Source organism: Anopheles maculipalpis, chromosome 2RL, assembly GCF_943734695.1.
Source record: "Anopheles maculipalpis chromosome 2RL, idAnoMacuDA_375_x, whole genome shotgun sequence".
NCBI classification, from domain to species: domain Eukaryota; kingdom Metazoa; phylum Arthropoda; class Insecta; order Diptera; family Culicidae; genus Anopheles; species Anopheles maculipalpis.
The window spans coordinates 3,295,350-3,321,069 of record NC_064871.1 but is presented as its reverse complement, the minus strand read 5'-3'; the positions used below and the strand labels follow the sequence as shown (position 1 = coordinate 3,321,069).

Genomic DNA, 25,720 nt, shown 5'->3' with positions numbered 1-25,720 from the left:
ATACAAACGGTGCCAGCTTTCCTAGCAAATTTTACCATCCAATGCGTTTTCCAATTCGTCTCCGCTTTTTTGCACATTTGACTGACTCTCGTGTTAGTAGTAGCTCCATTGTCAGTATGGTGAAACACATTTTGTCAGGATACATGATTTGTATTTTGTTGTTTTTGTCTCCTGTTTAATCAAACGATCATTTATCGTCCTTGTGGAACGATACAAAAACCACATCGCCACCAACGCTGATGAGACATTGGCCCTGGAAGAGAAAGATGGGGCGAGAATAAAGAATCGCCAACCGTCACGTCAAAAACCGAACGAACTTATACAGGGGGAAGTGGAAAACATAACACTTAACAAACAACAGAAAACGTCCATAACAAAAAATTTCATGCGTTAAACTCGAAAGGAATAAAGAGAAAGTGCCACTCACCTGATTCTTGTGTACATTATCCAACAGCGTTAGATCGTTGAGATAAAACGCAATCATTGCATTCCCACCGAGGGATGTTACGTGAGCTCGGACAATGGATAGCACCTCCGAGATGAAGCTGTGCACAAAGCCACAGATGCCGCCCGTCTCACGGATCGAGGTACACTCTCGGATGAAGAAAAAGTTTAGATTCCCGAGATACTTTTCGATCTTGCCACCGGGAATGTAGCTAAGCGTTGTTATGTCTACACCGTAGCCATCCTTTAATGGAATCTGAAAGAGAAGTTTATGGTTAGATAAATTCAGGAAATGGTTTAAAGGGTTTAGAAATAAGTGTCCGTGTGTTGCTAATTTCCTGGCCAAATAAAAGACTCTGAAATGTATCGCTTGAGACATCCGGACACTTATTTTACTTTTTTTTTCAATTATTATAAAATTCCCTACCATTTTTGCCGATCGATTAATTTTGCTGTGATACGAAGAGCTCATCGATTTTGTGCCCCGAGTTTTGAAACTTTTTACAATTGAAGGTACCGGCGTAGTTACTACCGGTGCTGACGAAGGTGGCCCCGATGTATCCATCGAATCTTCATCCAAAGAAAACATCATATCATCATCTGGGACCGAAGTAATAAAGCGAAACGAGAGCAAAGAAAGAAAGGTTAATTAATTCAACTCAATTGATTTTCTCAACTTCAACTCACCATTGCTACTCCTAGCCGGTACGGAATTCTCCCTGGCCGCACTACCATGCACTGACGGTGATGGTCCCGGTGTTTGATGATTTTGTGTGCTGCATTTGCGCTTCAACCGGCTCGTGCCGTCCCCGAGCGCTAGCGTCATCCCCGACACGACGATTTGTATTTCATCCGGTTCGGGAAAATCAAGCTTGTAGCGTAGATCGCACAACACGCACGGTCGCATCGAGCGGAGCTTGTAGTAGATGAGCTTCAGCAAACCCTGGAAGCGCTTGTTGAGATTTCGGGTCGTGTGTTGCAAATTGTACGGCAGCTTGGCACGCCAAACTTGTGTAAACATCTGAAACTGTCGCACGTTGTCTAGAACGTCCGTGGAAATGCCGGGCATCGTTTGTAAGTTGACTACGTAGAAACCACTGGAGATAGAGGAGATAGGAGGTAGAAATTTTCCATTAAAAATTGAGAATTTATCAGAACATGTCTCATTTTCTTCACTCACTCTGGTGCAATCTCTGGCTCCTTCTCAAAAGTGAGCAAATCTAAATCGAAAATATCGTCCAGCTCGAGCACACAGGCCGACTTCTGCATGCACACCAAATCCAGCTCCTTTCCTCCGCCGTCCCGCTCCTCCCTTGCACCAGACCCAGTGCCTGCACTCGACTGTTGCTGCTCGGTCTCGGAATCGTACACGCACTGCAACTGGTACGCATGAATGTTTTGTTCCACGATGCTTTGGACCATCTTTTGCAGTTCCTGAATTTTGCGCTCATCGGGAAACGTACTACTGTCAACAATTTGTGGAAGCAACGGTTTCGGCAGCGCGGTTAGATAAACGGCTGTACCAGTCGCTATCAACGCTATTGTCTTTTCACCGATTGTAATGTTTGACCGTAGGCCAAAGATTGCGTTCATTCCCTTGATTTTTAGCTTGTTTACGAGCAACTTGTGCAGTTCGTACTCTAGGAACGGCAGTGCGTCCGATATTTCCTTTCCATTCGCTTCACTTTTCAGGTCCCGTTTTAAGCGGCAGGTGTGAGCTTGTATGAGACTTCCACGACCAGACACTGGCACGCCTTCGGGGATTTCGATGGTAGTAATAAGTACATCCGGAACAATGCCATTTCTGTAAAAAAAAATCGATACTATTATCTACCACACGCGGAACAAAACTCTTCTACTCGAGTTCTACTTACTTGCACATGGAACATTTTACCGCATTTATGCGAAAATTCACCGATCCAAGTGAGTACGGCACATGGCAAATTGTACATTTGCTGCTCATCCCACTTGCTCCATCATAAATGACTTCCGCTTCTACCGTGTTGGGTGTCTGCTCTCTCGATCCACTACATTCCCGATCAAAGTCTTGCCTGTCCAGGGAGGAGGTCATGTGTTCCTTGCCACTGCTTTCTGCTCCACCATCCCCTGAAGCGTTCAGTGATGCATCGGCCATCCACATATCGGTGCCAAACTGTAGATTTATGACTGCCGCCGTACCAGTGGCCGAAAGTACGCATATGTCATCGCTAAAAATATTATCAATTTAAATGTAAGCATGTGGCTTCCATCTATTACTCTACTAACTAGCAAAATACATACTCTATTGTGGTTTGCTCTACGTAACCGAGAATAACATTACATCCTAACGAGCGAGCATGCGATCGAACTTCTGTCCGAAGCTCATTCCACCAACTGTCACGGGTTTCGGGCTCGTTAGGGTTCGGTACACGCTCCAATAGCTTTACCGATCGTGCAGTCACTGTAGCGCCTGTTTGAATTTGCCAGAAAAATCATTACCATTCTTTCATTCCTCTTAGAACCATCGATCAAGCTCTATTAACAAACCTATGTATCGTATAATTCCGGCAGGATATTTAGTCATGGTGAAGAAAGGATATTCTAACATTTCCAGCATGTCATAGTTCATTATCATGATTGACTTGGTATTGCCATTGTTTGCTCCATAGTTTCGTACGATGCCGATGCTCTTATCAAGTGGACACGAACTTCCTGTACATATGAGAACATTGCTTTTAAAACAAAACGTTGACGTAGTACAAAACCCCTCCTATCCGTACCTTTCGGGGTGATACTTAGATCTGAATCTGACGATCGTCTACATATTGGCACGCAGGCGGAATCTTTCGTTAGCAAAGAATTAACGATCGGTGTGCCCAGCTTCGTTGGACTGTTGCCGGATGCGTGATTGTTTGGTTCCACGCTGATCCCTATTGCTCTTCGTGGAGCATCGCCAAAATCTGAGCTTCCTGATAGTTTATGTCTGAAAGTCGTTTTTAAAAATGGTTCGTTAACCTTTTTTGTAAATAATCTAACAGAATCATTACTCACTCTTCCACCAGAATCTCTTCGCCAATGTGCTGTGAAAAGGATTCGTTAATTTTTGTCAACGAAACGGCTGTGCCAATGCCACGTGCCACTACACCGACGTCGCCCTCCAGATCGTAACACTGCATGTAACCTATCACAGCGTTGGCGCCCATTTCGATTGCTTTTATTCCAATTTTTCGTTGAACCTGTAATCAACACAACAAAGGATAAAAACAATCACTTAAATAGCTGTCTAAAGGAGAGTAGAAAAAAAAACTAATCTCTCGTGCATACTTACTTGTGCCGATAATTTCATAAATGCTAGCTGTCGCGCCTCGTTCGATGCACGTGGGGTACGAATTTTATCAATCCATTGATACTCGGGATCATCATTTACAACTAGCTCCTCTACGAATCCGTGGTACATAGCAATGCTGTAGCCATACGGTATATTGGAAGCTAGAAACGACACAGTCTGTAAGTACATTACGTCAAGCGGAAACGGTCCCCTTACCGCTACGATTCGGCATACTTACAATGGAAGAACAATACGCCACAAGAACTTTGTCGAAACTTGTTAAAATCGGTGAACAGATCCACCTTTACAATTATGTGGATTTCACCGCGCACACCATGGATTGTGTCGTACACCGGTAACCAACCGGACATGATTGAGCCTTTGCCTGTTCTCGATTTGCTCGTGGAGCTGCCGTGTCATCCGGAAAAGAGAAGAAATACATATTAAACCTTTGCTCAAATCCAAAATTGATGGAGCATAAAAGCATCCTTACTGCAGCAATGGACTGAGATTAATGTACACCTTGCCGATTGCATCGTTTGCCGTATAGGTATCGTAATCCATCAGCCGGATCTGTAGTGGTTCATCCTGCAGCTCTGCATCTTCCACCTAGAGCGCAACAACAGCAACGACAAAAAGGGGACAATCATAACTAATCGCAGGTGGAAAAATGATTCAATCAATCATTGTCACATCTATTCACCCACCTCAAACGTGTACCATTCCGAGTTCCAGTGCGGGTTTAACGTTTTCCTACATACATCTGTTTTGTACGTCACGTTTCCGAGCTTAATTTCCACGAATGCATCCGTCGTATCGCTGCTACGGTCCATTACGGGCAGATTTCTGCCCGCAAGCACCTTCACCTTCACTTTCCCTGGCATGGTGCACACGCTACGAAGCTACTAAACACGCTAAAACTACATTTGTGCAGTGTAAAGAAAGTACTTGGCCACTCGTTTTTACGCTATTTATTTTCTGTGGACCTTCGATTTGTGACATTTGTGTCTTTTGTTGTTTTTTTTTCTGCTCTTCTGCACGAGCTGCCAGCTATGACAGCTATGTCGACATGCACGTGACGGCGAACCGGTGTCGACATAGCATTTGAACGCGTGTTTGGTGGACGCGGGCGAAAGCACCGAAATTTGAATTGAGCCAACACGTGCAGATTATTGTGCCAACGGACGTTTTGGTGGATAGAAATGTAGTAAGTGCGTTACACAGGATTAAACAGCAAGTTTTGTACATTGTGAACATCTGTTGGAAGTTGTGAGTAATATTTACAGAATAATAGATTATTTTTACTTTTAATTAGTTAACTTTTGATGATATTAAAAGGGGTTTTGGCTCGCTAATTTTAGCCCGATGGATGTAATTTACAGCGAACGAGAGAACAGCCCACAAGAAAAATATAACCGCTTCTGCCGTGTGATAGAACACAAATTATTTTCGGGTTATTACCAGTTCCTTTTAACCAATCAAAACACAAGTACCTTAAGGGATATTTTTTACATTGTTTCATAAAATATTTCAAATTTATTTTTCGTTCATGTTACACATTACATTAAGTGTTTTATTTTCTGTTTCTTTATTTTGTTTTCAGTTATGGAATTCTTGCTATGGTTTCTCTCTTGCAGCACACCACAATAAGATTGCATAAAACCGCTTGCTTCTGAGCGCAGCTTCGCCACACTATCGGACTAGACTTCTTTTTTTTAAATACTGCTTATATTACATAGTGACCGCACCAGTGTCTGGGAATGGAGAGTTCAGTTCGAATTGTGCAAACTACGGATACGAAACAGAAAAAAAAACAATCTTTACATGACTCCTCGCCTCGTGTGAGGCTCGCTGACTAAGATTTCCATGAATTCTCAATAGGCTTATTCAATGTACACGATATACTAAACGATCAAACGGAACGCTGCTTGCTTGTGTGTATGTGTGCGTGTTGTGTGTTTTGGGTACCATGACTTTAGTCCAAAGATGTTGATTATTTATCTCGGATCCAGAGGCCACAGGATACAAGCACCACTCGCTCGTGCAGGCATGCAGCATTTAACGTCTTCTGCCGAACCTCAGAAATACGTGATCCACATCCGTTCGTTTGCCATTCTGTCCCGGTACCAGCATGTCGTCATCTAGGTAGAGAAAAGCTAAAATTGGTACAGTTCATTATCGCGCGTGCAGTGCGGGATCACAGGCATGAAAGACACTCTCTACCATTACCAGCTGCCTCCTTTCGTATGTATGCGTTCAGGGCTTCCGCGAATTGGTTGGAGTTCTCTAGCGCAGCACACACCTTCCGGAACTTGGGCGGAAGCTCATCGATCAGTCTATTCTCGCACAATGGAGGCATGGCAGACCCGGCCACCAAACCGCACACTATTGCGAGCAACAACACGATACACGTGACTGCTTTTAGTGAAGAAATCTGTTGGCTGCAAGTGTAAACAAACCGTTGTCGTTGTACGGCAAACAGCAAGAGTGTTTAGTTTAGGGAAGCTTGTTCTGAGGGGCCAGCCCAAAACACAAAAAAAAACAGTTAGCCATATGGGCTATCACAATTTGGAAGAACGAATAAATAAATAGCGAATCAATTAGTGCAGCGGTCACAGTATACTGATAAGAGCGCCCCATTTGCATACGAAGACATGAAAAGGACTTTTGCGGCTTGTATCGGGGTATTACTAAACATAGGGCTTTTAGACATAGTTTTATCCATATTTTTTCCTCCTCAGAATACCTGGCCATGTTTGAATTCCACAAAAAATGCTTCCGAGTCCGGTCAGACACTTCACAACACCACTTCACAGTCACTTTTACACAATCACTTCGGAAATGATCCACCAGTTACACCAGTCCACCAACAAGCGATCCTGTGTACTGACAAATTGCGAACAAACTCTTCCCTTAACGGTGCAAGGTTCAGGAATTTATATGATTCGCAACCAACGGCTGCCGGGTCCGTTGCGACGGCGCAGAACACGCTCGTCATCATCAGTTCGCTCCCGCATCTGACTCCACCGCCAACGAATCCCTAAGGTATCGGTCGGCAGGAAGGGTGGCCTGCAGCTTCTTTTGCAGCAATCCAGACGCAAGACGGAAAATTAAAACAAAAACAAAAAAACTGAGCAACACAAGTAAGGACGGACAAACACGGACACTGATGGACTCGGTTGATTTCATTTTGAAGTGGAATGTCGGATCGTTGACGAGTGATTGCGATTAATTTTTCAAAATTCATCAAATGCGGATGATTTGCTCTCCTCCTTCGGATCTAGCTTATAGCGATTAACGAACTACATCGGTCGGTACGGTGGCACATTTTCTTACTACTCGATGACCTTTTGGAGCATTTCCAGAAAATTAGATGTAATACAGCGGGAAAAAACTCAAAGCAAACAATTATATGGCAACTTGGAGACATTAATAAAATAACTATTTTTGGAACTGAACTATTACAAAAGTTAAACAAATGAAGATAACAAGGAAACGCAACATCGCCTCGAACCCTATTTGAGCCTTTCATACTCATTTTTTGTCAAAGGTTCAATGGCTACCTTTCACATAACCTAGTCACGTGGTATGGGTGCATATTAAACCAAAGAAACCGAATGAAAAAAAAGCACACAAACCCCCTTTTGAAAGAAAGCAGTCAATCCTCTATCGGGTTTAAACATTTAAATACGCCACATTTACCAACACACCTTCCACAACGACTTGTACCGATCGTACCAAAGACCAAAGACGAAGACGATTGGTGATCGAGTTCCAAGATTCAGCGAAGAAAAGCATGAGCGACGCCGCCACCACCAAATCCCTGAAGAACGGGGGCAACTTACCGATCGCCAAATCGCCCTGACCGATTGAATAAAAGGCGTTCTTGGGCGTTCTCGGTGCTGACCTTTCGCCAGACCTCGGATCCGCCAGTCAATTGCATGCAGGTTGAAACTGTTTAGCTGCGTTAACACTGAACAGTTCCGCTCAGTTCGGTGACAGTATGCGACGGAAGAGGGGTGAACGGTGGACAAACGCAAGGCAAAGGTTATAGTATACATTAGTCCAGCGAAAAAGAAGTACGCAGCGCCAAACCGGGAAACCTTGGGAAAGTACCACTCCAACTGGGGGCGATCGGCGCACGGAGGCCTGTGCCATAGCGATCCCAAAGCTAAGGAACAGCAGAACGGACATCTCAGTCCGTCGTGTGCCGTCGATCGAACTGAATCGCGTTTGTGATCGTCACGGGTTTTGGTAATCAAGGAAGTAGTAGTTCCAAACTTTTGCGGGTCCAGACATTACACGGGCAAGTGACGTGCGTTGGTGAAAAGCTAGCATCCTAACGGACGTAACGGTCGGGATTAAACACGTGTCGGGAGGAAAGCATGGATCAACCCATACCGTCGAACAGTAGTTGTGTACCGCAAGTGCCTGTGTGTTCCAGCCAGTCGGAGATGCTGAGCCCACTGTACATGGAGGCGTACTGCCAATCGCTCGAGCAGCCGGAATCGTTCTGGGGTGATCTGGCCGAACAGCTGATCGATTGGGATGAACCGTGGGAGAAAGTGCTGGACGATAGTGATAGTCCTTTCACGAAGTGGTAAATATGAGAGCTTACTTTAAATGTTCTGCGTCTTAAAGTGTGTAGTGTCCCTGGGTATACGATCAAGATGGTGCGTGGTTTTATCTTTTTAAACGAAGAATTTACTCACTGGTTGAATTCGCTTTAAAAAAAATCGTTTAAAAATCACAACGGATTTGGAAACTTCAGGCCACCATGCCTTACTAACTCCATTCATAATCTCAACCAAACGAACCCCTCTCCTCTTCCTCCTTCAACCGACTCGTATGTATATTTAATAGAAATCATAAATCATACTGCATTACTCACCAAACGTTGGTTCGCCAGCGTCTCAGTCCGTACGACCGGAACTCTCCTCTGGGAAGCATCGATAATAAACTTTCCGCAAGACTCGCAATCAATATCCATCAGGCATTTGGAGGTGGCATAGCCATCAGGACGCGTGGTGGACTCATAATGCCATGTTGACAGGAGCCACCACACATACATCACCACATATGGTTCAGAATTGCATTTTTTCTCTCGCCATTTTTGCATACGTCCCCCCCCCCCAGATGGCAGCCTTTTGCCTGCTTGCGTATGTTTTATGTACGCACATTGTGTCAAAAAAAAAAGTGCGCCAGTTCTCCTCCGAATACTCCCCAAACGAGTGACTAGCGTGCTTATGGGGTGGTTGAGGTTTATCACTCTATATGAAAATGAGGACAATGGTCCAGTTGTGAGTCTATCCTTACGGATGGAAGGGAAGATGGGGCAGGACAAATGTGAAATGCGGGGACGAATATTTATGTTTCGTCTTAGCTTGGTGAAAAGCGCTCAGGAACTCGCTAACCCCCACGCAAAGGGAGCAGCAGCAGCAGCATGCAATTAGGAAAGCCTTAGTAACGCTGTCCTATTGTAATTTTCGCCCCCTTTTTTATAGGTATGTTGGAGGAAAGTTGAACGCTTGCTATAACGCAATTGACCGACATGTGTTGGCGGACAAGGGCAGTAAGGTGGCGCTCATCCACGATAGTCCTACCACCAATACGGTGCGCCATGTAACGTACAACGAGCTGTATGATAAGGTAAGCTAGAACCTGGTGCTTCCCTAAACAGACAGAACTGTTCGCTTGCTTTTGGAGCTTTGATACTTATCACTTTATTGTATTGCAACTCTATTTACACGCGGCTCTTATTCAAGGTGTCCCGTTTGGCCGGTGGACTGCGAAGACTCGGTGTACAGAAGGGAGATCGTGTCGTCATCTATATGCCGCTCATCCCAGAAGCTATCATCGCCATGCTGGCGACGGCCCGTCTTGGTGCCGTTCATTCCGTTGTTTTTGGAGGTATGATTTGTGGGTAATAGGGTGGGTGCCATTCAGTTCTAATTGTCGCGCGTTCTCAATTGCTAGGTTTCGCGGCTAGTGAGTTATGTACGCGGATAGAGCATGCCGAACCGAAGGTGATCATAGCGGCAAACTGTGGTGTGGAACCGCACAAGATTATCTACTATCTGGACATTCTGCACGAAGCGGTTGCGATGTCACGCTGGAAGCCACTGAAGAACATCATCTACAGACGGTCGAACATACTGATGTCCGATCTGGATGAGACGTGGGATGTGGCCTGGGAGAATGCACTGGACACACCGGTCGACTGTGTGCCGGTGGATGCGAACGATCCACTCTACATACTGTACACATCCGGTACAACAGGTAGGATTTTCGTTGGGGCGTTAGTATTTCTCTCTTCTTCCTTTGGTCCTTACAACTCTCGCTCTCTGCCTTACTCGCATCCAGATAAACCGAAAGGCATTCAGCGACCTATCGGCGGACATCTGGTAACACTGATGTACACAATGAACACGATTTACGGCATCCAGCCGGATGATGTCTGGTGGAACGCTTCGGATCTGGGTTGGGTCGTTGGTCATTCGTACATCTGCTACGGGCCGTTACTGTACGGTGCCACCAGCGTCATGTACGAGGGTAAACCGGACCGAACACCGGATCCTGGGCAGTACTTCCGCATCATCGATCAGCATAAGGTATCGGCCATCTTTTCCGTTCCTACTGCGTTCCGCGTCATCAGGCGCGTTGATCCGGAAGTGACGTACGGGCGTAAGTATAGCCTTAAGTCGCTGCGCGCCATCTTTATCGCTGGGGAGCATTGTGATCTGGAAACGATGGTAAGTAAATGATCGTGAAACGGATTCATGAATAAAAATGGTGAATTTAGTAGTGCTGCCCTAGTCAAAGACAAAAGTCAAAAGTCATCACTTTTGGCACCTTTTCGTTTAGGTTAGGTTTTCCTTCCGGTCCAATATCAATTTAATTCCATACCACGGGCATGTGTATAGCAACATATGTCTGATTCGGAGACATCGACATCACACGGCTCCACTCGCGCTAGTGCAACGGTTTGGGTTGGTTTGTAATTTTGTAGTTGAGTTCTATATGTGTAACTTTTGCATCCGATCTACATCCCACGCGTCCGGATCCACTATGCGCCCCCCATACATGTGTATGCGTAACAGGCGTTATTTATAGACGCAAAACATACGAAACTAGCCCCCTAGTGAGCTTACCGTAACCGCAACAGCTGGTACCAGAGCTGAATAAACAACAACACCTACGTGTTACCGAGCGCGAGTATGCTGAATGTCCAATGTTTAGTACAAATATTGTACGGAAATAGAGCTCAATGGTTGTTTTCTACACAGAAATTGATCGAACACGTGCCTCTCTCTCTGGACTCTGAAGATTTGCGCCCTAAAGATCGTAAACCGAAAGCTCGCACCATCCGTAAAGCCAGTGACAACAAAACATACCATAAGCTCGGTTATGATTAGCGACTTTATTGTTATCACAAGCAATTGTTTATTAGTTTCTTTAACAAAACCAGTTTTATAAATTGAGATCTAAAGAAAAAAATATTATTAATCTTCCTCGGACTCTGATGCGTCTTTCACCACCTCCCCAAGCGACCCCGGAGGCGGTTCACTATAATGATGGTTGTATGAGCATTGTTTTTTTGGGGAGATAAGTTGTTTAAGCTTGGTCTCTACCACCTTACGAACTAAAAGCTAGGCGCGCTCGAGAAAGGTACAATTCGGACGCACACCATCCGCGTCCGCCATATTAGTGTTAGCCTTATTATCGAATGTTTTAGATATACACACACATTAGAATGTAGCAGCAGTAAACCAACCTTCCAAAACGGTTCTTCCTCACTGTTTGCTCCCTCTTCTCGGTAGAAATGGATGCGCAACATCTTCAAGGTGCCGATACTGAACCAGTGGTGGCAAACAGAGACCGGTTCGGCAATAACGGCCACTTGTGTTGGGTTTGCACAAAACCTCCAGACGCCACCCTTCACGACGGGTCTTCCGTACTGTGGGTACGACATCTATGTGCTCGACAAGAACGGACACGAAGCGAAGCCGAACGAACTGGGCCGTATCGTGGTAAAGCTGCCACTACCACCGGGCAACATGGCGACACTCTACCGCAGCGATGAGCTCTTCCGCAAGACGTACTTCCAGAGGTTTCCGGTAACGATATCCTTCCCCTGTTCCTTACTCTTACAGACCACTGATTGCGGGGGTTTGTTTTCCAGGGCTACTACGACACCATGGATGCGGGATACAAGGACGAGAATGGGTACATTTACGTGACGGCCCGCGATGACGATGTGATCAATGTGGCGGGTCATCGTATCTCCACGTCCAGCCTGGAGGACGCGATACTGCGACACCCGGATGTGGCGGATGCGGCCGTGTTTGGTGTGCCCGAACCGACCAAGGGTCAGATACCGCTCTGTCTGTACGTGACGAAGGCGAACGTCTCGAAACCGGCTGCCAAGATGTCGGTCGAGCTGATCAACATCATACGGGAGGTGATCGGACCGATCGCCGCCTTCAAACTAGCCGCCCAAGTACAAAGCTTACCGCGCACCAGATCGGGTAAGATATCGACCGAACCATTGGCAGGAGTGATCCGGTGATTTGCTTAACCACCAGGTTTGTGCCCCCCTTTCCTCGCGCAGGTAAAACGTTGCGTAAAGCGATGGCTGATCTGGCCGCAAACAAACACATCTCCATACCGGCAACGGTCGAGGATCCGACGGTGTTTGTCGACATTATGCGTGCGCTGCGCGAGCTGGGCTACGCCATGGCCGCTCCCGATCCGGAACTACGACCCACCGTAAGATGAGACTGTAGAGGAGGCGTAGCTGATTGAAATAGGCAAACAGAAAGACAGACAGACAGACAGGCAGACAGGCAGCAGTACTAACAAGCAGCGCAACGTATTTTCGCACTTTCGTTTTCCTCTCCCCATTTTCGCTTTCGCCGCGCTCCTGTTGTAGTAGAGTTAAAGTTATTACTTGCACCTAATAAAACTAGCAAACATGGTAAAAGGCTTAGGAAGAAACCCCCTCAAACCACATTATCGCTGTATGTCTGTTCCGGAGCAGAGCGTATATCACACACCGCCATTTTCTGCTTTTTCCCCCAGGCGAAAAATGGGATTAATAATACTTGGTGGTGGACAACCCGGGGCGGGATGGAAAGTACGGAAATCCGTTTCCGTGCTGTTCGACGTGCGGCGGTTGGTGGGTTTTTTTAGTACTCCAGATGCTTTATTTCGTAATCGAGCCCGTTACAATCTTCGGAGAAGTAGTCTAGTATGCTCGGATCCGGCAGATAGCTAAACATGGGCTTATCCTGCGCACAGTCCAACATCATCCGGTGGCAGTTGTTTGCTGTGAGCATGTTGTCCGTGTCGCTCGTGAGCAAACTCTCAAAATCCATTGCATTGTCCTGGTACGAATCGATCGTCTCACCGCTCACGGTGGCGGGCGGTGTCGATAGTTGGTCTAGCAAATTTTGATGATGCGTTTGAGGCTGCTGTTGTTGGTGGTGATGTTGTTGTTGCTGATGATGATGCTGCTGTTGCTGCTGATGTAAATTAAGATGATGGTTCTGTTTGTTGGCATGTTTCGACGAAAACGATGAGCTTCCCAACCCTCGGAAGCAATTGCTGGGACTGCTGCTGGTGCTGCTACTACTGCTGCTAGTGCTGGTACTTGCAACAGGCTGATCCTGCACGGCAAATCGAAGTGGTCCGATCGTTACCGTTCGGCCAGCATCGTAGCTGGTGTTATTATTGCTGTCACTGTGATGCTGCTGCTGCTGCTGCTGAAGATGAGTCGCGTGATGTTGCTGTAAATGAGGTTGCGGATGATGAAGACTTCCGAACGTTAACTGCTTCGAGTCGTTGTGATCCATCAAATCTAGCTCCAGCATAACGCTCGCAGTACCATCTCCGCCATCATTGTTGTTCAAGTACGTGTGCTGCTGTTGATTCGCGTGATCGTGCAACATATCGCTGTGCATGTCCTGCGATCGGAGTTCCGGGGCTGTAAACCCATTCGACATCAGTTTACCTCCACTAGTGGCGTCTGCCTCTCGATTGCAAAACATACCGATCCCATCGTGCGTTGTCGTGTGCGGCGGATGTTTACCCGTGCTAGCCACCAGATCGGGATCATGGTTCGTTATCATCGGGAACGGTCCATCACTATCAAGCGAGTGCATGTGAAAGTCAACCAGATCGATATCCTCAAAATCGTTCAACATGATCGTGTCCTGCTGCATCGATGCATCGCCCGTGTCGTTAACCGGTTCGAAATTGACCGATTTCATGCTGAGCGAAAGGTCCTGCATGTCTCCACCGACCGATCGGACATTCCCATTACCACCAGCTCCCATTGTGCCCATTGCCGATCTTGGCAACGATGCCATATTCCCACCCCGTTCCTCATTTACATCCGTATTCATCGTCAGTCCCGATATGGTTGGCTGTACCTGTCCGAGCACCTTATCCAGCGTCGGGCGATGCGTTGGACTGCGGTCTACGATCAGATGTTCTCGCTCATAATCATGCCCATAATCAACCGCAGTCGGATTTGCGGCTGTGAGTCCTTCCAGCAAGAAGCTTCCCTCGAGCGCCGGCACCGTTGTTTCCTGTGGGACTCGTTCAAGTTCGGTCGCTGGATCATCCACGCTGGGCGGATCACACGAGTCAGCGGTAGAAATGGAGTACGGTGACCCAACCAATACCGGACCAAGCGAGGCCACTGGCAGTGGTGGGGGCGGTGGTGGTGGTGGTGGAGCAACGGTTACCACCATCGGTTGTGTGTCCGTACCCGGTCCAACGAAAGGATTATTGCACAGTGAACGGAATTGTTCCAACTCTTCCTGACTCTTCTTTAGCTGCAATTGCAATTCCGCTATACGCTTCTCTTGTTCCGCCAGCAAGCTATCTTCCAGCTCGGCTGACTCAGTTGCTCCTCCGCCAGGTGATCCAAGAGCGAGAGAGCTATTCGTGTCGATTAACTTGATTAACGGTTTCAACCGTTCGATAAGGTTCGACTTTGTGCCGGATACAGCCAGATTGTACTGCTTGCAGTACTTCTTCAGCTGGGACACTTTTAGCTTGTTTAACGTTTCGACTGCAAGATCCATCCCGGTGGCCGGTGTAGAGGGTAGTGTGGTGCCGCCGCTGCTACTACTGTTTCCTCCGGTGATGGTGTTTTTGTTCCGGGATGATCCACCCGCACTGAGCGGGGAATCGATCGGGGTATGATCACTGCCAGCAATTTCTTCCCCATCGATCTGCGGTTCTCGGCTGGAGGGCGAAGAAACGCCGGTCGGTTTTTTGCACATCTCTTCGAGATATTCCAGCAAGTACTGCTGTTGCATGATCAGCTGATAGTTGTTGTCTGAACCACCTCCGGAACCGGTTCCACCACCACCTACACCGTGCCCCGCCAATGAAGATGAGGACGAGGAACCTCTGTGAGCATTGGGTGGACCCTTATACTCGTGAAACTTGATCGACTTTGCCTTGGTGATACTCTTCGATTTGCCTTTTTTCTTCACCAGCTTATCTTTGCCGGAGATGAAGTTGGTGCTGTTGCTACCGAGGAGCTTCATATCCGTCGGTAGTGTTGTCATGGTAAGGTTGGCACTTGGCGTTGGCAGTATTGGACGAAGCGGGTTGGTGGTGGCTGGTGTGCTGGTACTGTTACTTGCTGAGATGGGACTACTATTATCTTTATTGCCCTGCTCCATCGGGACGGTAGCAATAGTCGTCACGACGGGAGTCGCGATCGCAGCCAGCACCGTCCCATCATTCACCACGATAGGAATCGTTGGCTTTAGGGTGAAAAATTCAGGCTGTACTACTGGCGCTGCTGCTGTTAGTACTGTTTGAGGTGATTGTGTTGGAGTTTGCAACGGTTGTAGCTGTATTTGATGCTGTAACAGTGTGGCACTAACTGCTCCCGGCTGGCTTACCAATGCAACCGCCACACTGTGCAACGATTCACCCTCGGAACTGAGGGAATCTTCCCCCTCGCCTGCCATGCTCGGTGTCGTTGCCACGGACACGTTCGATTCGTCCAGCATCGAAGCATAATCCACCAGCCCTTCCTTTACCATCCGCTCGATCGGTTCCTCCACGTGCAGGATATTCTTGCCGATCAGATCGAGCGGTCCCGGACGGTGCGATATCTTCGAGTTGAGATGATCCACCAGTATCGCTTTCTCGAGCATTCGTCGCTTTTCTGCCAGACTCGGATCGACGTGGCTGTCACACTGCTCAAGAATATGACGCTGCTCGAGTTCCACACGATCGGGACGCTTCTTTATCTTCGCTTTCAGCATATCTCCGGTTTTGGCCCGTTCCAGCTGCCTGCGCTGTTCGTATATTGCCGGGGATGTTTTCAGTGCTGCAAAAGGGCGAGACGGTAACGATGATACTTCCAATAAATGCAGGACTCATACTTACGAGGCATTATTCCTTGCTGCACGAGCTGGTCGAAGGAACGCCGTACCAACAGCTTCACTTTTAGTGCTGTTTCAAGGGAGAATTAGACAATATTTTTATGAATAAATAAGGGCACGTAACTAGAAAAGATCCGGATTAGCTTACATTCTTTGTTCTTGTCCATGGCGCTTTGCAGTGGACTGCTATCGATGATCGCTTTCGGAGGAGACACTCGGGAGTAGGATGTGCTTGGCTGTGGTGCTGCACTTTCGTCTAATACTACGGTATGTTGCTGTAACCGATTTGTCATGTTCGGGTCCATGTCCACCACCTCGTCTGAGCAGACAAAAATGGAAGCGAGATAAGCATCACTTAGTAGTGTGATAGTTATTTTCACAAAATCAGGCAAAAATCCCCATTCAACAGTGCGCAGACAAGCCTTTGCCGGCACGCAGAAGAAGAAGATCCGTACCCATTTGGGCTGGTACTACTAGGTACTTATCACAGCTGCGGTATAATTCGATGTGTTGCCGATAAAGCCAACATTTTCTTCATTTTTTCTTCACCCATAAAGAGTCTTTCTAGCATTATTCGGAGCAAAACCCTTTATCACTTCACAGTGTGTCTTAAGGCAAGCTCCGACCAACCACCCCACGGCCGCCAGTCTTGTATATATCGCGTGGATGGGTATAGTGTGCAGCCACGGGCAAGATTAGTCATATGTTTTTTTATAAGCCATTTTCCCGCACGTTCCGTCGTTAGATCGCACCGACCGTATTTTCAACCGATGCTAACCCGGCCAAATGCTTTACACAGCACACTTTAGCACAAATAGTGTACGCTTTTGCTAACAAAACGAACTCCACAACTTGCTGCACCGTATTTACACCGTGTACGCATAATTTGCTATTTAAGATTCTTTTTTCTCCCTTCATTCTTTCCCTCCCTTCTTTGCGCGGTGGGAGTAGCAGCCAACATCTTGGTAGTGCTGCTCGCGAGCCATCGCCCTTGATGCCGTCGATTTTGCGGGCCCAACCCGCAACGTAACTACACTTACCCGGTAGAAACAAGCGATCGTTGTCCATTTTTGCGCTGTTTTGCGTACCGTTTTCTTTACGGGGAGCAAATAAATTATACTTTAATAATACCGTAATTCAATGGATAACAAGTAAACACCAAATTTTTTCATGTCGAACATGGTTAGCAGCCCGAGTTGATAGCTTCGTGTGCGCTAGCAGCTTCTGGAACTGGTGTTGTATTTTTCCGATTTTACGAAAACAAGGATATCCGTTGCAAACTTGTTCAATGAAAAGATTACACTTTGAGGTTTGTTTTGCTGTTAGTTTTTGTAAAAATACGATTCTCTCTCAAATATCACCGTACACGATCATTTAAAACTCATACGCTAGCTGAGAACCTTCGATTCGATCGAGATTTGAGTAGGTAATCGGCCTCCGTAAACGTAGGGCGTGTTTTCAAATGTGTCAAATGCCAACAGATGTTCGATGTTTAGCCGCGTCTACAAGGTATTGGTTTATTTTAGATCAATTCAAATTGAACCCTTTTTGAAGGAAAAGTAACTAAACTATCACAAAAGGTAGATGTTTTACAATTAAATTGTACGGAAATTATTTCTATTTTATACAAGCAGCATTATCAGATGTGGTTTTACATCGCTTTTCCGTTTTTCTTTTCGATGATGAAAATTTTCCACACCTGAGCCTTGACAGTTGGGGTGCCTTTTTTGACATTCAAATCTTCCAAAACACTTTCGCAGAAATGCGAGCTCTAGTGGAAAGGAAATTATCGATATGTACTGAAGCGCGTCGGAGTTTTCCTTCTATCTGTGTGACCAAAACGCGTTATTGTTTGATTCGTCTTCGTTTTAATTGTGTTCAATACAGGAAGTAAAGCCATAAAAAAGAAAAGCTACGGCTCGCGATTTGTTCGGAATTTTGGAAAAAAAGCCCGACGCTTCTCTCCCGGATTAGCCCCGTTCGGTGGTGTATTATTTTCCTAGAAGAAAAAAGAAGTCTGTGTTTTTGCTGTGCTGTAAATCGTTCTGCAATCCTCGTACCACGGGGATCAGTTTGGGTTGGGGTTCGTTGTTTTGCTGTCCGTCAGTAGATTGCTGTCCCGTTCGAATGTGAATCATCACAGTGCTCCAGTTCCAAGAAACAGTAGCCAGTGCAAGAAACCTGTGCAAAACTTGCATCCGTGGATATGCAATCAACCAACACGGTAGTAGCGCGTGTATACGACTGTAGTTTAGCAAATAGGTGTGCGAAATTCGGTTTTGCTCGTAAAATGTGCAAAACAACGCGCACTCCGAAGAAAAACACGTTTATTTTTGCATTTTGAATCAAAGTAAACAATGTCCATCGTTCCCTCGCGATCGCTACACGGCGCAGACGGATGTGCGGGGAAATCCCCCCCCCCCCCCCCGCGTCCAATTCCCACGTTCTAGTGCAAAATGATCTAATGCAAAAATGTGTGTCATTCGCGGAACAGAAATTTCTCACATAGTAGACCTGGCAAAACAAAGCAGTCAAAAAAATTGTCATAATCGAATAGGGGTTTAAAAATAACGCCCATTACTAATACCAGATCTTTTGTGTGTGTTTTTTTCTTCTTCCTCCTCCTCCCCTCTTCCTCCCCTTTGCCCGCGACACGGGGACACACGGTACAGGTGGTGATGGAAAATAATCGCACCAAGTCGTCGGGCAGCAGCCATCGGCTGAATCCAAATGATTTTTACTTCGGAAAAATGCTGGGCGAAGGAAGCTTCAGCTGCGTTTACCTGGCCAAAGAAGTACGAACATCGAAGAAATATGCAAGTAAGTCAGCTGTCGAGCGGTTGTTGTTCTTCGCTATTTACACGTTATTATGCTAAATCTCTCCCTTTTCTCGATTTGCAGTAAAAGTATGCGAAAAAAGGCTAATATTGCGTGAGAAGAAGCAAGAGTACGTGAAGCGGGAACGGGAGGTGCTGAATCGACTTACCGGAAAGCCCGGATTCCTCGGCCTGTACTGCACCTTTCAGGACCGTACCAAGCTGTATTTCGTCATGACTTACGCCTGCAATGGCACATTGCTTGCACTACTTTCACGACCCTCGTTCACGCTCGAGTGTGCCCGGTTTTATGCGGCCGAGATACTGCTCGCGCTGGAAACGATGCACAATCTGGGCATCCTCCATCGGGACATTAAGCCGGAAAACATCCTGCTCGATGGGAAAATGCACGTACTGATGGCGGACTTTGGCTCCTCCAAGCTGGACTACAAAGAGGAGGACGAGCTGGGTGCGGGAAGCGAAGAAGAGGCGGACGAGGAAAAAAAGGATGAACAGTCTCCACCACCGAGCTCCATTTCCCGGAAGCTGGCCCGCCGGGTACTTGTCGGTATGGTGGACGCGGACGAGGATGATACGGACGATGGCGACGATGGGCCACCGGCAGTCGGTCCGCCACGGCCGAACAAACGGCGCAGCTTCGTCGGTACGGCACAGTACGTTTCGCCCGAAATCCTCACTGGAACACCGTCGTCCCCGGCGTCAGATCTTTGGTCGTACGGCTGCACGATCTACCAGATGGTGTGCGGTGTATCGCCGTTCCGCGGTGCGTCCGAGTATCTGATTTTCAAAATGATTCTCAGCTGTCAGGTGTCGTACGCGGACAGCTTCGATCCGGTGGCGAAAGATCTCGTGACACGTTTGCTGCAGCTGGAGCAGCGTAAACGGCTCGGTGCTTGCGATAGTCCACGGTACTGCACGATACGGAAACATGCGTTCTTCGATGGGATCGATTTCGAGCACGTGCGCCAACAGCCCGCACCGTTGCCATCCACCACGGAATCAGTATTAAACAGTGACAGCAGCTCGCTCAACAGTGTCTACTTTCCCGAGGGCATGCAGCCGGGTCTAGACGATAGGCAGATATCGCGCCTATTTGACTTTAAGCTTGCTGAGCTGAAGGAAAACGAAGACGTTCCGGACGAGGAAGAGACAGACGGAGGAGGGACGAGCGATGCAAGCACTGGTCGTGGAGAGAAGGGAAGTGGAGGAGGGGAAAAAGGTGACACTAATCGTACCGGATCGTGCCGTACCACTACTACGAACGTCGCAAGTTTAACGCGCTCTGGACTATCCTCACTTAAGTTCTTCAAATCGGTTGAAGATGTGATGAAAAATGACCCCGGACCGGTTAGTCAATGGCAGCGGTTCACCGACGGTGAGGAGATTCTTAAGTATGGGTTCATTTACAAACGTAAGGGCCTGTTTGCCCGACGCCGTATGTTGCTGCTGACGAAGCGACCGCGCCTAATCTACATCGATGCGGTCAATATGGTAAAAAAGGGCGAAATTCCCTGGACGGCCGATCTGTCGGTTGAGGCGAAAAACTTCAAAACCTTCCACGTGAACACGGTAAGGTGGTGGTGGCGATGGCGGTTTGTGTGTGGTCACATTGCATCTAATTTCAAATTTTGTTTCGTTATTCCACAGCCAAACCGAGTCTACTATCTAGAAGATCCGGAAGGATTTGCCCTCAAGTGGTGCGATACAATTACCGATGTTCATCGAAAGGCTTTCCTAAACAGCGAGAATAATGATAATAATGCCGTCAATCCAAACGAATGAGGGGATGTGTATGTGTATAAAAGCGGAACATCTGGTCGTGAGCTACTAGGATCGTGTAAATCACACACGCCTGCTAGGATTATAGGATAGGAGTGAAAATCAATGAGAATGATGACTGTTTAGCAAACAACACAGTTTAGGGCAAGTACTGCAACAATAATGAAGAAAACAAAAAACTAGGAATCAAGTAAAATATAGAATCATTTAAACTACTTCTTGGCTTTTTCTGTGATCCAAAAGAAAGAACGTTAGAAGCCCTGGTGGTAGATGCCGGTTATCAGCACGCTAAAATATAGTCCCTTTGTGAGCCGTTCGAGTGCAATGCAGCATCAGCTGATATGATGCTTGGATGGACGATGCTTGCATGGAACCCCAACACGATGTCCGGATATTGTTGGTACGAAGTTTTATCATACAGCATGCTCTATGGCGTACAGTTGTTCTTGTTCAACATTGGAACGCACCCGCAAGTAAGATAGAACGAGTTTTCTGGCCTGGGCACGTATATATGACATTCGAGACTTGATCGTAAGTAATATGAAGCTTTTTCCACGAGAGGTACAAAACACATGAAATTGTTCAAAGTTCCTTAAAATTCTAGAGTCCCATTTTAAACGGGAACCACTGTAGCCAGTCTTTCCTGTTGTTCGTGTTCCACCAGGCGAATGGCTGCAGCCGCCTGCGATAAGCGGTTTCCGCCAACATGAGCCGAGCCGAGTTCGCGCGACATGTGTTCATGATGCTCAGATACTCTAGTTCAGCGTTCAGTTCAGTGTACTGCCTGCACTGACAGGACACGGCGTCGTTATTACTATTGCAGGAGTTACAAATTAGACTAAAATGCCAAAGGCACACCTATCCCTACTAGGACCGATCGTCCTTGTGGTTGCTATTCTTTCTGTAAGTTTATTAAAGGTTTTAGTGTAGGCATTAGTGTGAAAGTGTCCTATAAAAAAGTGTGCAATGGAACAAGAAATGGAAAAAGTGGGGTAAATTCTTCAGGCACACCTTAAGATTTCAAATTGGAACGTTCCGGGTCCCTTGGTCAACAAGATCCAATGATGAATGAAATCCCCAAACTCCTTGGATGGACACCATTTTCGAACAAACATTTCAGGAACAAAAATTCCATAGCACCATCCAGCTGAAAAGCTGAGGCATAACAGAGCTTATCTCGCGCCCAAACTAGTCCACAATATTTTTAGCTTCATTACATGTGTTTTATCGTACATCCGTTGCGTTTCAACCGGAACCATTTTGTGTTACTTGAACGAGCCTCAACTTTTCCTCCTCCCTCCCCCAAGCTTCTCCCAGCTGCAATGGCACGCGACCGATCGTTTGCTCTGCTCGACTGTCCACCCGAGTGTATGTGCGATAGGAGCTCACCGGAAGTGGGGAATGATGGCTCTAACAGTACTTCAAAACCATCAGTATCGGATGTAAGTGGACAAATTGTATATTCTTGGTTGCAAACTAGTTTTGAATTATTTTCGGTGTCTTTCGTTTTCAAGTACGAAGCAGATGGAAGTGTCCCATCGTTTCACGCTCTGTGCATGGTTGGACAAGGGGCAGGATTCGAGAAGATTGAGGATCTTCTGTCGCTGGACACGACAGTGTTGAAGATCATATACACTTCCCAAACGGAACAGTACCAGTGTAAGTTATTCCTTCACTGCCTAAGCGCGGTAAAGAGGAAACATTTTAAAAACGAATTATCTTTTCATAGTAAACGCATCCAACTTGGTCCGTTTTCGCCATCTTCGGAAACTACACGTCCAGTCGGTGAAGGCCCAACTGCTACGCTTTTCACTCGATGCCGAGTTGCCTGTTGCACATCTTCATCTAGAATCGCTGGAACTGCACCGAGATTCACCACCGACCGTACTCGATCGTACGCTGCCATCGCTGGCGGAGCTAGGACTGCCACCCTTGGCAGAACCCAGTGGAAATGAGGCCAACACTTATCAAATCGTTGGTGACGAGGAGGAAGAGATCGTGGTCAACAGTGGCACCGATACGCTTACCGAAACGTTCGAGCTGGAGATCGTACCGTACGAGGTGTACAAGCGTGAACTGGCCAGCACTAGCAATGTTTCGTTTTACGGATGGACCAACCTAACAGCACTTGCCATTCACGATTGTCAGCTTGAATCGTTACATCCCGACTTTCTGTACGGACTCGATCGGCTGCATCGACTGTCGCTGCAACACAACAACCTCAAGATATTGCCACCGTTCGCGTTCTACGGTGCTCCCAACATGCGTTTGCTGTCCCTGGCCCGGAATCGTTTGCTGGAGGTCAGTTACTACTCGTTGGCGGGGTTGCTCGAGCTGCAGGTGCTCGATCTGTCTGCGAACAACATCTCCAAGGTGTCGGAGCTTACCTTCCCACCGTTCCCGAAGCTGGCCAAGCTTGATTTGCGTCAGAACCCTATCGAGTACGTGTTCGACAGTTCGTTCGCTATCGCCAACATGACGCGGTCGTTGTTCATCGGAAGCGACGTAGTAGGTCTGCGCGTTGGAACACCCAAACCCTTCCAAGGATTGGCCCAAATGGAGCTGTTGGAGATCCGCAATCTACACCTGCCTGCCCTCAATCAGTACCTATTTCGCGGACTTCGATCCCTTCGCACGCTGCGACTCCTGCAGGGTAACATCTCTTTCGTCGAGTATGACAGTTTTGCCGAAATGAAGAATCTGACCGAGCTGTACGCGTCCCGCTGCTCAATCGCTACCATTTCCATGGACGCATTCTTCGGTGTAAAGAGGCTACAGGTGATTGACCTATCATACAATCAACTTGCCGTGCTCCCGGTGGGATTGTTCGACGAGCAGCTGCAGCTACTCGAACTCTACCTCCAGGGAAATCAGCTCACTCAATTGCCCACCGACTTCTTCCGCCGTCTAGCACCGGCCGTACAGATTGTGCGGCTGATCGAGAATCCTTGGCAGTGCAGCTGCTCAATGGTACAGTGGCGTCAAGCGGCTACAAACCGGCTAAAGGTTTCCTCCACATCCAACAACCCACTGGCCGCTTACGTGTACAGCAACAAACTGACGCCACGCTGTAGTGATCCGGTTAAGGGCATTCAGAACCGTGGCGTGTACTACGTAATCCGGAAGAATCTCCAGTGCACCGTGGACACTAATCGAGGCGTACAGAAAGCTCTCTTGCGTATCAGTGAAATGAATCGTCGAAAGCAGCAAACACTTTTACAGGCACGATACTCAGCTCCAACGATTGTCCGTGTGCCCGTCGTCCCGAACGTTAACCCGAACCCACCATACCATCAGCGGCCACAGCATTCCCTACTCTACCAGCAGAAGCGTCAACGGCTGCAGCAAAAGCTTCATTACAAGCTACGATACGGACCGACTGCAGCAAATGCCACGCAACGCATTATTAGCAACGAGATCGAGAACTAGCCGATCAATAGGTCAAGCTTTAAGTAACCACAGCGTGAAAGATGTGCGCCAATAAACAGTAAGGGGAATTTTTTGCGGACTGGACGTAATAAAGTACGAAATCATTCTGAATTCTTTTCAGGATAAAGGGGCATACTGTGGTACTTAATGAAGGTTGTCATTGCTAAAGTACTAAGTGGTTCAAATGTTTCGTTCCCGCCAAAAGCTTCACTCGAGAAAAATTAATGAAATATTTTAGAACAGAAAGCTCTCTCACTCTCTTTCGTTGGCTCGCTCAATATGCAGCACGTCGTCAACACAATGGACCGGCCAACAATAATTCTACAGGATACTCGAGCCATGGCTGCAGCTTTCCATGCATGTAGGAATCCGATTTCCGGCAGATCCCGCTTGGGGGCTCCAATCAAGACTTCCGGTTCGCCGTATAGCTCCGATACGGTACTTCCCAACCGGGCCATATCACGGGCTATATCTTTCGGCAAGCAGGTATTTCGTCTTCGTCGCATTTTTCATCAATCCAATTCTTGCTGCTTCACGTTTCACGTAAAACAGATAAACAGACGGTAAACAGTAAACAGTAAACACATAAACAGAGCAAGAGGAAGGGAAAATCACAATTTCGCTAATCGCGTGCGACAATTTGAACTGAAATATTTCAATTCTTCAGTTGCAGAAATTGAAATGAAAAGTTCCAAAGCTGAAAAATTTTGAATGGAAGTGCAACAAATTCTCTAGTTCTACATGAAATTATCCCAATGAATTCTGAATCTGGCAGGCATTACAACTCTGGATTATTCTTCATCAGCTCGTCAGAATTTGTCCTCATTATGGGTTAACGATCCGGATGGGATTTGAAACCCTGTCCTGCCGTATGAAGACGGACGCAGCTGTCGCCTGTACCACCGAACCGCTCACTGGGACTATAAATGTTCTATATCGGTGGTGGCTTCAGGCATCCTAAGCAGAATCCACACCAAAATCTAACAATTAACGTAAATAAAACGGGAAAAACCACAAAACTTAAGCACTTTTGATTAGCTTTTGCTTGCTTTAAGTTATCGAACACAGATGCATTGCATTTTGTATTTGTTTGTTTGTTTCTTGGTTTTTTGTTGTTTTGTTTTCAGCTCCTATTTTTTCCACTTTCACCTAGCTTTTTTTTTCGATTTCCCGTGTGTGTGTCGTTTTTTGTGTCCTGTTTCCATCCATGTCGGGGCGATTATAAGTATATCTTTACAATAGCGGGGGGATAGGTTTTGTTTTGCGTTTTCTGGTTCCATGAAAGTTTGGCAGCAAATGTACAGCTGCATCCTCCTATTATGTGGTCGGTCTGCATGCTGACACACGCACACACACACATTCCCTGCAGTTTCCTATTGTTCTTCCCTTTCCTCTGCGCCTTGTTCACTTGGGTACCCACCTGTCTCTCTGTTCGTATGTGTGTGTTTGCGTTTTGTCCTATCATATAAACATAGCTGCGAACCTGGCTAGCCCGACCCGACCCAAGG

The 25,720-nt window shown here is 47.0% G+C and overlaps 7 protein-coding genes across 12 annotated transcripts in view; 4 read left to right on the top strand and 3 right to left on the bottom strand.

The window, feature by feature from the left end:
• The window catches only part of LOC126556978 (uncharacterized), a 91,598-nt gene that overhangs the window by 16,461 nt on the left and 49,417 nt on the right, over window positions 1–25,720 (top strand). The gene's annotated exons all lie outside the window — the stretch shown is intronic.
• Window positions 159–4,686, bottom strand: LOC126559688 (C2 domain-containing protein 5). The gene is made up of 14 exons (XM_050215857.1): window positions 4,459–4,686; window positions 4,245–4,360; window positions 3,990–4,159; window positions 3,752–3,912; window positions 3,475–3,659; window positions 3,204–3,406; window positions 2,971–3,135; window positions 2,725–2,893; window positions 2,319–2,651; window positions 1,625–2,248; window positions 1,132–1,541; window positions 872–1,044; window positions 428–700; window positions 159–253 (listed from the first exon to the last, which is right to left on the bottom strand). Exons 1-14 carry the CDS (start codon window positions 4,633–4,635, stop codon window positions 188–190), a joined length of 3,225 nt encoding a protein of 1,074 aa, XP_050071814.1. The 5' UTR covers window positions 4,636–4,686; the 3' UTR covers window positions 159–187.
• LOC126559489 (dromyosuppressin) lies at window positions 5,810–6,515 on the bottom strand. 4 transcript variants are annotated; one of them, XM_050215653.1, is made up of 3 exons: window positions 6,498–6,515; window positions 5,975–6,192; window positions 5,810–5,907 (listed from the first exon to the last, which is right to left on the bottom strand). In XM_050215653.1, the coding sequence occupies exons 1-3, from the start codon at window positions 6,503–6,505 to the stop codon at window positions 5,810–5,812; spliced, it is 324 nt and encodes a 107-aa protein (XP_050071610.1). In that variant the 5' UTR covers window positions 6,506–6,515. The 4 variants fall into 4 exon arrangements, with proteins under 4 accessions (XP_050071610.1, XP_050071612.1, XP_050071611.1 ...); XM_050215655.1 differs by having other exon boundaries at window positions 5,810–5,892; XM_050215654.1 differs by having other exon boundaries at window positions 5,981–6,192.
• On the top strand, window positions 8,137–12,545 carry LOC126557332 (acyl-CoA synthetase short-chain family member 3, mitochondrial). The gene is made up of 8 exons (XM_050213055.1): window positions 8,137–8,351; window positions 9,256–9,400; window positions 9,517–9,661; window positions 9,728–10,030; window positions 10,115–10,503; window positions 11,572–11,868; window positions 11,934–12,279; window positions 12,363–12,545. Exons 1-8 carry the CDS (start codon window positions 8,137–8,139, stop codon window positions 12,527–12,529), a joined length of 2,007 nt encoding a protein of 668 aa, XP_050069012.1. The 3' UTR covers window positions 12,530–12,545.
• On the bottom strand, window positions 12,935–17,381 carry LOC126556832 (uncharacterized). Its single transcript, XM_050212355.1, has 4 exons — window positions 17,208–17,381; window positions 16,316–16,486; window positions 16,172–16,237; window positions 12,935–16,112 (listed from the first exon to the last, which is right to left on the bottom strand). Exons 1-4 carry the CDS (start codon window positions 17,233–17,235, stop codon window positions 12,940–12,942), a joined length of 3,438 nt encoding a protein of 1,145 aa, XP_050068312.1. The 5' UTR covers window positions 17,236–17,381; the 3' UTR covers window positions 12,935–12,939.
• Window positions 18,286–25,720, top strand: part of LOC126557483 (3-phosphoinositide-dependent protein kinase 1) — a 386,951-nt gene continuing 379,516 nt past the window's right edge. Inside the window, exons 1-4 of one of the 2 annotated variants that reach the window (XM_050213274.1) lie at window positions 18,286–18,391; window positions 18,840–18,987; window positions 19,069–20,573; window positions 20,652–20,792. In XM_050213274.1, coding sequence (XP_050069231.1) covers window positions 18,374–18,391; window positions 18,840–18,987; window positions 19,069–20,573; window positions 20,652–20,786 — 1,806 coding nt within the window. In that variant the 5' untranslated portion in view covers window positions 18,286–18,373 and the 3' untranslated portion in view covers window positions 20,787–20,792. The remainder of the gene's footprint in view (window positions 18,392–18,839; window positions 18,988–19,068; window positions 20,574–20,651; window positions 20,793–25,720) is intronic. The other variant, XM_050213276.1, reaches the window with a different exon arrangement.
• On the top strand, window positions 22,097–24,212 carry LOC126559986 (insulin-like growth factor-binding protein complex acid labile subunit). The gene is made up of 3 exons (XM_050216148.1): window positions 22,097–22,225; window positions 22,298–22,442; window positions 22,513–24,212. Exons 1-3 carry the CDS (start codon window positions 22,106–22,108, stop codon window positions 24,210–24,212), a joined length of 1,965 nt encoding a protein of 654 aa, XP_050072105.1. The 5' UTR covers window positions 22,097–22,105.

Coding starts and splice junctions, on each gene's coding strand:
- LOC126559986 (XM_050216148.1), top strand. CDS start 22,106: ATGGCACGCGACCGATCGTTTGCTCTGCTCGACTGTCCACCCGAGTGT. Junction 22,226..22,297: donor CAAAACCATCAGTATCGGAT/GTAAGTGGACAA, acceptor TTCGTTTTCAAG/TACGAAGCAGATGGAAGTGT. Junction 22,443..22,512: donor CCAAACGGAACAGTACCAGT/GTAAGTTATTCC, acceptor ATCTTTTCATAG/TAAACGCATCCAACTTGGTC.
- LOC126556832 (XM_050212355.1), bottom strand. CDS start 17,235: ATGGACAACGATCGCTTGTTTCTACCGG. Junction 16,487..17,207: donor CGATCGCTTGTTTCTACCGG/GTAAGTGTAGTT, acceptor TTGTCTGCTCAG/ACGAGGTGGTGGACATGGAC. Junction 16,238..16,315: donor CATGGACAAGAACAAAGAAT/GTAAGCTAATCC, acceptor CCCTTGAAACAG/CACTAAAAGTGAAGCTGTTG.
- LOC126559688 (XM_050215857.1), bottom strand. CDS start 4,635: ATGCCAGGGAAAGTGAAGGTGAAGGTGCTTGCGGGCAGAAATCTGCCC. Junction 3,407..3,474: donor GAAGAGATTCTGGTGGAAGA/GTGAGTAATGAT, acceptor AACGACTTTCAG/ACATAAACTATCAGGAAGCT. Junction 2,894..2,970: donor CGGAATTATACGATACATAG/GTTTGTTAATAG, acceptor AAATTCAAACAG/GCGCTACAGTGACTGCACGA.
- LOC126557332 (XM_050213055.1), top strand. CDS start 8,137: ATGGATCAACCCATACCGTCGAACAGTAGTTGTGTACCGCAAGTGCCT. Junction 9,401..9,516: donor ACAACGAGCTGTATGATAAG/GTAAGCTAGAAC, acceptor CTCTTATTCAAG/GTGTCCCGTTTGGCCGGTGG. Junction 10,504..11,571: donor ATTGTGATCTGGAAACGATG/GTAAGTAAATGA, acceptor TCTTCTCGGTAG/AAATGGATGCGCAACATCTT.
- LOC126559489 (XM_050215653.1), bottom strand. Junction 5,908..5,974: donor AAAGGAGGCAGCTGGTAATG/GTAGAGAGTGTC, acceptor TACCAATTTTAG/CTTTTCTCTACCTAGATGAC.